Source organism: Furipterus horrens, unplaced genomic scaffold, assembly GCF_987537825.1.
Source record: "Furipterus horrens unplaced genomic scaffold, mFurHor1.1.pri manual_scaffold_10, whole genome shotgun sequence".
NCBI lineage: Eukaryota > Metazoa > Chordata > Mammalia > Chiroptera > Furipteridae > Furipterus > Furipterus horrens.
This window is the reverse complement of record NW_028327180.1, coordinates 62,836,929-62,846,051: the sequence shown is the minus strand read 5'-3', so window position 1 is coordinate 62,846,051 and position 9,123 is coordinate 62,836,929. Positions and strand designations below refer to the sequence as shown.

Below are 9,123 nucleotides of genomic sequence, written 5' to 3'. Positions count from 1 at the left end.
AATAGAACTAGTATTTCTTTAAATACTTTTGATTTCGACACACAACAGAACATTAGTGTACAACTTTCACAAAATCAGCAATAAAAACAGTGGGAAGAATAACAAGGATAGCAGCAATACTTAAAAACAAGACATTACAAAATAAATTAAAAATATATTATAAAGTGGTTGAGAAACAAAAATAATATGTTTTGGAAAGGCTGCCATGCAGCTCAGCTTGGCTGCAGATGGGGTGGGCGGGCCTTCTTTCTGCACAAGGCCCCTCCTGACACTCAGATTTGAGACCCAGTAGGCTGAGCAGTCTCAGGGGCCATAGTTCCACTGGGCGGTGGCTCTCCCTTCAGAAGTTGAGAGGGCTGAGTTACTGCCCTGCACACAGCCCCTTTGCTTTTCCCACCTAAAGCGCTGGCAGAGCGGTGGTTTGCTACATCCCTGAGGGTCGGCTGCTGACCGCCAGTGGGGGCAAGCCTGAAGGTTGGGGCCTGAAGCATCGGGGCTGAGCAGGGCAGGGACAGGGTGGCCGGCTGGGATTGCCGAGGAGGGTACCACAAAGGAGCGCGCTTCGATGGGGTTCCTGCAGACCTGGACTGGAGTTGTTGGGAGCGCTTACCAGGTGCTCGCTACACTATTCTTTGGGGTAGGTTCAAAAGGCCCAAACAGTTGTCAGTATTTAAGGTTCTAGAAGTGCAGTGCTGCTGACAGAGGCCTGTTTGGCAAGAGTAAACGGGAGCTCTGGAAAGTTCTGCCCTTTCAGGCTCCTTGGTAACACTCACAGCGGATGAGGTGCACGTGCAAATTAAGTAAAAAAGCAGAGACCTGGGCCTCATGGATGGGCAACTGGTGGCCAGAGCAGCTCCTGGAGGAGCCAGGATGTGACCCTGTGGACCTGGCTGAGGGGACACCTGATGCGGGAGCAGCACAGGGATGGCAGGTGTGGTGTCTGAGACTTGTCATGGCTCCGCCCAAAAGCAGGAGGGAGTTTCCTGGACCACCGGCCCCCGGCCCCCTCGCAGGTACTGCAGGTCTGGGTGCTGCCGCACAAAGACGGCGGTAGGGGCCTTCCTACCTCGGTCTGAGGGCCTCTCAGGTCTGACGGGCGTCCCCTCCTCCTCCCTGGTCCAGTCGGGTGAGAGGAGGCCTAGCCGGTGGGAGGCATTTTTCATATCCCTCTTACAGGAGATTCCGAGGGGGGACTGGATGGATCCCTGGAGCCAGCTTCTAGAACACTCTCAGAAAGTGTCACAGCAAAAGAGACAGAGGATACACCCCACTGCGACACTGCACACCTCTTGAAAGACAAAGCCACGATTTGGCCTGGATTTGTGAACGGACCGAGTTTTCCTTCTGCATCCCTTCTGTCTAGAAGCCCAGTATGTAGTCCAGAAGCTCGCTCTCTTGCAGCTCAGGAATCCGCCCAATGGGACAAACCTCTGTGCAGGGCTGGGGGTCCAGAGGGAAGGTCTGAGCGCCCCCATGTTAGACTACAGATGGTTCCTGGGGCAAGCCGAGGAAACAGCAAGATGCAGAAGGTAAGTGTGCCTCACACCTGCCCCAGTCCACAGGCACTGGTGACAGATGAGAAGGGCACCACAACAGGAGGCCAAAAGCTCTTTTCAAACCACCTCGGACCCACAGCGGAGCCCGGTGCCTACCTCAGAAGTGTCAACAGCGAAATTTCAACAGTGAAATGTCTCGCTAATAAATGACCATGCATTTGTCCCCAAACAAAAACAACAGAAACCAGATGGGAGACTCCATGGCTGCCACCATTTTTCACTGAAGGTCAGTTACCTGGAATACCAGCTGCTTGTTAAAATACGCTTTGAAGACTTGTGCAAATTGGAAATCGGTGCAAGGCTTACTTTGGCCTTGCTCATCATATGAGGACATCAGGGCAAGTAAATTGAGGAGCAATTGTTAATGTCACCATCTGACACTGTGGAAATGGCCCCAACAGTCAGGGTGGAATCGCCCTTTTCTGCTGTCAGGTTTATGCCACGCCCTGCTTTTTGTAAAATAGTAATGGGCTGGATTTTGGTCACCAAGTTTATCTATTCCCCCTCTCCCTTTTAAGCTAGTTTGCACCAAGCCAGCAGCTATAATAGAATTTCATTTCATTAGTTTAGCTCTTAGCAATTTCCGCCTAATAGTTTGTTAGTACTGGAGTGACCCAGCTGCCCCTCTCCTGCAAACAGGTGGTGTGGGGGCCACAGCTTGGGAGCACCATTATGTGGTGGTCTCACTAGGAAAGTATTTTTAACTGGATAATGTGGCAAAAGGGACTTTTAAAAGGAAAGATCATTTTTCTCTTTGCAAAACAAAATTTTCAAGCAGGATAACCCTGAAAAGTAAAGTAGCCTGGGCCTCCAGCTAGAGCTGCCCCGATTCCTTTTCCTTTCAAAAAGGACTCAAGCTTCCTACTGTGGCAGAATTCCAATATACGTGTATTAGACTATTATTTTTCAGGTAGAAATTAATCTGGAACCTGGAGCAGGCTGCAGGATGTGAAATCTGAAATTTGAGCTGAACTTGAAAAGAGGCCCAAGGGCTGTCTGAGACAGAACGGCTAGTGCAGTGACCAGTTACAGACCCTTCATGAGTAAGCGCAGTCCTGGCCTGCAGGCCACCACTCCCGTACACTAGCAGGGCAGCGAGCCTGTCGCCACATGTTCTGGCTGTGGCAGGATGTCCTTCGTGACCGGAGCCAAATCCAAACCTGGCTGCATTTACTAGATGGGCGATGGAAGAGGTGGGAGTACTGTTGTAAAGGAGGAAAATATGGGCGGGAGCCACCAACCAAAGTCCCCCCGCCCCCTCAACACAAAGGGGGGGAGACAACCCTTTCCCACGGGTTATCGAGAATTCCAGTGCCTCAGCCCGCCTTGCAGGAGGCACGCGGAAGGCGACAGGCGTTTGGTCTGGTGGTTGTCAGCTAGAATCTGTTGCCTTTGGTTGCCCTTCACTCCACCGCAAATCCACAGGTCTCCTCCACCGCAATCAACAGCTTCTCGTAGAGCTTTTCATAAGACTCATAAGGTGGAATGTCGATCCGGTTAAAGCTGCAATGGGACAAGAGTGAGAGTCACTGTGGGGGGCAGTCTGGCACCAGGACCTGCTTTGAGGACAAGGACAGGCAGGGGCAGAGCCTTCGTGGCCACAAGCTAGCTGTGTGCACCTGTGCGTAGGTGTGCATGTGTGTTTGTGGGCCTGTAGGGGTATGGGGTGAAGAGAAGGGGAAGTTCTCTCATTCCGAGTTCTGGGGGGATGAGGTGAATGGACACGCCCCCCCCCTTACTTTTCTGCTTCTAATGCAAAGGTTTTTTAAATCAACACTTAGCAAAATAAAACTTAAGATCTTTAAAACTAAAATAAAATCAAATTACTATTTATTGGGGATATTAGGACAAAGCTCTAACTTGTTCTGTTTGTATTTTGTCTTTGGGAGAAACCCCTGAGTACCAGGAATGCCGTCTTTGCAGACCCGTATAATCCAGACTGGCCGGCAGCCAATCACCAATAACGTTGTGCTGTGTGTCTTTCTGTTCCTATGTGACTCGATCTGAGACCAAAACAGAGCGGTCTGGAAAACTCACTGCAAAACTAAAAAAGGTGAAATCTCTGATAGGTGAAGTGAATCTTAAACTTCTGACTCAATATCCCCATGGGGAAATCCATTTTCAAAGTTTGTGCAAAGAAAAAGCCACCTCTAAGAGCTGGTATTTCAACAAATCAAAAAGCACAAAATGGTTGTGACCCAGGGGACTCAGAACGGCCTACTGAATTTCTAAGGGACTTGCAACTCAGGATGGTTTTTGTCAAAAAAGGGTCAGGCAAAATGGTGTTGTGGCCTTTTTTCGGCAGCTTTTCATTCCCGGCGCTGGAGAAGGCCACAGCCCTGCGCACCAGTGGGGGCGGGGTGGGGGTCCTGGGGGGCGGGGCCTGCCTCCTCCCGGTCCAGGCCGCTGCAGCTCTCAGGGCTCATTTCCCACATGTGGAAGCCTAGTCAGGGGCCTCCCGCACTGATGATGCAGTGACAAGTGTTGGACTGGTTCTCCTGACGGAGGTGACTGTTGTTTTGATTTTTAAACCACAAAGGAAACAACTCACCACAAATATTATTTGAAATTTAGGCAAGGCGCATCTGTCATGGGCACAGCTCAGAGGGACCATGGGGCCTCAGATAAAGCGAAGACAGTAGGTCCCACTTAGAGACAACAGGTTCCCCTATGACAGGTACACGTGGACACATGCACACACACAGGCAGCATGACCCAGGGACGTGTGACGGGACATCTCATGACAAACCCGGTTTCACAGAAGAGACTCCTGATGACCCTTGGATGTGACACGCCGCCAAATGCTCGTCCCACTGGACACTGGCACCACAGCCCATGTACCTGGGGCTCTTGAGCACTACCAGGGAGGAGGAGGTGAGCGAGCCACATGGTACGGCATGCACGGGGACACAGTTTCCCAAAGTGTCACAGTCCTTACCAGGTGTGGGCCTTCGGGAGGTTGTCTGTGTTGGCGTCGATGAGGTGGATGGTGAACAGCCGGGGCCCTGCGGCGCCTGTAGAACCTTACAAGACAGCATTCTAGTTACTGCTCCTCGGCGGCCGGCCCTGCCTGGCCCTGCCGCCCACCGCGGCCCCGCCCACGTGGCCGTCCACTGCGGGGTCCTGGGGTTCCCGTGGCAACTGCCTGGCCAGCAAGTGACCAATACCAGACACTTGGAAAGTAACAGGCGTGGAGCAAACGCTGGTGAGCCCTGCCCCGGCGGGGTATTTGAAGGGAAAGCCCTACATCACCAGGGATTTATTTAACAAATGTTTAGCAGGTGGAGGAGGGCCAGGGTGTCAGAGAAGCAGGTAGGCAATTTCTCTCACTCAGACACCCTTAAAATGAGGAACAGTCTACAGAGAATGTTTTATACATGAATTATACCTGCTGTCACTATTAATATGCAAAGTTCAGTTTACTGAATTTTAATATATTCTCTTCACTTTACTCCTTCTGACTATCAGGGTTATCGAGTGATAAAAATCTAAAATTTCACACACTGCAGTGCCAGGGAGAAGCCTGCGGGGACTTGTGGCTGACCGTGTGCCCTGATATATCCTCATGAGGCACAGACTCTGGGGTGTCTACAGCCTTCCCACCCCCATCCTCCGCCACTCCATACTGCGGTGAGCGGGGACCAGTTGGCTGGGCAGGGATGGGGTGAGCAAGAGCCAGTTAGCTGGGCAGGGATGGGGTGAGCGGGGACCAGTTGGCATGGCAGGGACGAGCATGGGTGCCAGCTGGATGGGGAGCTTGCCGGAAAGCCCACCTTGTACAGGTCAGGACACTAACTGAGCACCAGGGAGGCTGCCGGGAGCCAAGGGCCCGTGTGGTCTGCTGATACTCAGGCCCGGCCCCTCTCTCCTGAACCCACAGTACACTTTAAAAACTCCGATTTCTTTCTCCAAACCTGTTGTTCTTTGTACCCTCCCTTTGTCAACCAATTCTGTGGAGGAAGGAGAGGTGCGAGGCTCCCCTGGGCCCTTCCTTGCCCAGGTCATTCCACACTCAGCCCTGAGTGGGCACCAGGCTGGCCAGCACCTGCTCCTGCCACTGCTGCTGTCCCCGCTGCGGTAAAGACTTGGGTGCCCGGGTGACATCCCACCTGCTGAGTCACTGGGAAAGTGGGCTGGAGAGGAGGTTGGGCTTTGTTTTGCTGGTAGCTCCTCCTACGTATTTACAGATAGTTTTTTTTCAGCATGGGCAAGGGATAGCAGAGCCTTGAGGACTGGGAACTGGCAGAGATCATGGTAACCAAGAGACCAGCACCACTATGGTGGCCACTGGGAGCACTAACACCATGCTAAGCATTTGTGATCAAAGCACATAGGTCATGTCATTTTCCAGTACCATTTCAAGAAGCCAACCCCACCATGTGTTCAGTGTCGACACATGGTGCCAAGAGCCCCGACTCCACATCAGTCACCTTGCAATGCCTTGAAGCCCTGGAGCGGGACACGGGTGGACCCTGTCACAAACTGCAGGAGCCTGGCCCGCCTCTCCTCATCAAAGGTCTCCACCGCCTGCCAGAACCACCGCACGATGTTGCTGTCAGCCACACAGTGCTTGAGCCGCGTGTTGGACTTCCAGTCATTCAAGTCTATTTTATCCAGGCCGCCTATTATCAACTGGGAAGGGGTTTAGAGGCAAGTTACGTCTAAACTGCATAACCAATGTCGTGATGTGTGCTCCCTGTTCCCAGGAGACACCTGGCCTTGTCCTGACGGCTCAAACATCGCCCTGTGTCCCCTGAGCCCCCATATCCATCCGGGAGCCCTGACACATGCCTGGGTCCGCCGGCCCCCCAGGGCAGCCAGGCAGCACGCCCCCAACCTTCATCATATCTGAGTCCTTTGATAATCACATGACTCAGCGAGTAGAGCACATACCTCTAGTTCCTTCTGGTCAAAAGGCTTCAATAAGTGTTGAGGAATGAGTTCATTAAACCCTTTCTGAAGAGCTAAGAATTGGGCTTCGATTCCTCTCATAAACCTCCAATTTACATATAACCTGAAAGAAAAATTCACAAGTTGGAAGCAACACCAATGGTCCATGAAAACACTTTTTCTCTATGAGCAGGTCCTGACATCTGCTGAGTCTAAGGCCTTGCCCATCTGGCCTCCCCGAAACCTACCAGGTGGTGGCCCCTAACCTAAGTTACAGGTTAAATAAACTGCACATGCCCTTGTATATTCTGATGCATTGCTGGAAACAGCAGCAGGATTTAACCCAACCTGTTCAGGAACTGCCGCGATGTGAAAGCATCGCACAGTTGAAATGAAACACAGGATGCTGGGAGGACCGCACAGCAGCCTGACAGCCTGAGCTCAAAAGGCACCGTGTTTCTAAATCTCCACTGTAAAGATCAGCCATTTATTTGCCTTGATTTGAGGTGGGAGAACAGACTACAATGGAGCAGACATATTGGAGACTGATCTCAAGGAGTGTCTAGGCTTCCCCCTCTCTCCTGTACTCTGGTACCTTTACACAAAGAACTGGGTAGTCACTTGAAAGTCCTCCCCCAATGGGGCTCCTTATTCTCCCATTACCAGGTCAGCCCTGGCCCCATCAGGACACCCCATGCAGAGCTCCTACTGCTGAACCCAAAGACTTCGGGAAGTCTCTTCTGTAATGGGACACTAGTCACGAGTGCTGGCAGACAGGTAAACTGCACACAGCAAAGGAGCCTCCACAAGCAAACGTGAACCAGGCCATGACCCACAACAGTCCTGGGAACCTGGGTGTCCCTACTGGTGACCACCAAAGTTCCCCAGAACATTACCGGACATATTCTTTCTTATTCTCCTCTGTGACAGGAACATTTCTGCCATTGGGTTTCAGTTCATGCTGAAGAATCCTCCCGAAAGCATTGTGCTCCACACAAAAAGTGTGGTCCAGCACAGGGGTGATATCATTCTCTCTGTCAAAGTTAGAACAGAAGATGGATGTCAGTTAGGCCTTTGCCACCACACAGCAGGGAATGAAACATTAAATGGAACAATCTAGTGGAAAGAGAGAGACAGAGCATTTACTGATTGCCAGACCCAGGGAGGTGCCTCAGGTGGACACAGAGCTCGGGGGTTGGGGGAGAGGGGCAGGAGGGCGCAGGTGTGGAAGGAGCCAGGGGACCATCGCTCCAGTTCCAGATGTGTGACCGACTCTTGGTTTTCTCTTTCATGGGGCAGGGGATGGGGGTAGTTCCTCTACCCACCTATGATTTTATGAGGCACTGGGTTGCTTTGAAAACTGATTCTATGAGCAGAAAGAAGGGGGTCATGAAGAGGGAACTGAGCCAAAGGGAGAGCCACCTGCAGGAAGCACACCTAAGAAGTGCCGTCCCCCTTTTAAGGCAGCCTTTTCAAGTTCATCAGTTGAACTTGAAAGCACTTGAAAGTTAGGGTAGATTAAGGAGCCAGTTTTATTTCTTGAAACGGAGGGAAAGGCTTCCTACAGGAGGAAGTCCCTAGCCCCTGCAGATGACCCACTTCAAGCTGGGACACGTAGATGAGGCCGACTGGATGCAGCACACAACTGAGAGGCCTGACTCTTGTCCACTCCCTGGCTTGTCCTCCAGTGAGACTGACTCAGGGGACACCTGGGTTTACCACAGAGCTGTGCCTGCTGCTTTAAAGGGAATGTTTAGGATAATTCTAAAACAAGGGGAATAAATATTGGTTTTGTTTTGATGCTTTCTTGTATCAAAGTATTTGAAACAAGATACTACTTTGATACTAATTTTGTTTTTGATACTTTCCCTCTAGAGATTAACTGGTGACACTTAAGAGTGTCAAAAACCAACCAACCACCAGGCCTGGGGATTAAGGTTTATCATGTTATTAATTCAAGGAAGTAACTAAAGAAACTGGTCCATGAAAAGAAACTGGCCAAACATCATGAGGAAAATAAGTCAATTATTTTTTGTTAAATCTACTTTTATATTTCTGATCATAAAACAACAGTTTCTTTATTTCTCTTCTCCAATTTCACACTCATTCCACAAACACACTCACAGAACAAATGTATTTTGTGTACATGGAGATGGTGGATGTTCAATTACTGAACAGTGAGTCAATACTTACAGAATCCACACTAAGCTCTTATGTAGTTCTGGGTCCACCGATTCCAAGTCAGAGAGCTGGATGGGTTTCCCTAGTAGCTGCTTATAGAAGGGAACTGTGAAACCCCCGTTTATGTAGTGTCCATGGAACACAGCCAGACCCATGATCCGACCCACAAAGTGGAAATAAGACAGATGGTCCTGTAGGGGGCACCAGAGAACATAAATTCATTAAAAATAAAACATGGCCAAGGTGGTTGCATTGTGGTTCCTCCAGCTTCTTGGGAACAGCAACCAGCACGGAGCCAGCTTCTCACAGGCTGCATCCAGGGCCATATGAAAGAAGGCAGCCCAGCAAGTCTATTTTGAGAGCATGTCTCTTGTATAGCTCATCGGGACAACATTTTATTTGCTCTCAGTTTAAACATCTTTTCCTCAGAATTGCTACATGATTGAGGAATGCAGTGCAAAATGAAAATACAGAACCCCTTATTCAAGAATCATTA

The 9,123-nt window shown here is 50.5% G+C and overlaps 1 protein-coding gene across 3 annotated transcripts in view; it reads right to left on the bottom strand.

The window, feature by feature from the left end:
• Positions 1-2,807: 2,807 nt before the first annotated feature.
• SMURF1 (SMAD specific E3 ubiquitin protein ligase 1) overlaps positions 2,808-9,123 on the bottom strand; it is a 121,614-nt gene continuing 115,298 nt past the window's right edge. For 2 of the 3 annotated variants that reach the window (XM_090287911.1, XM_090287913.1), the window contains exons 13-18: positions 8,640-8,818; positions 7,343-7,480; positions 6,450-6,570; positions 5,987-6,188; positions 4,495-4,579; positions 2,808-3,059 (exon numbers count right to left, since the gene is read on the bottom strand). In XM_090287911.1, coding sequence (XP_090144037.1) covers positions 2,960-3,059; positions 4,495-4,579; positions 5,987-6,188; positions 6,450-6,570; positions 7,343-7,480; positions 8,640-8,818 — 825 coding nt within the window. In that variant the 3' untranslated portion in view covers positions 2,808-2,959. The remainder of the gene's footprint in view (positions 3,060-4,494; positions 4,580-5,986; positions 6,189-6,449; positions 6,571-7,342; positions 7,481-8,639; positions 8,819-9,123) is intronic. The other variant, XM_090287912.1, reaches the window with a different exon arrangement.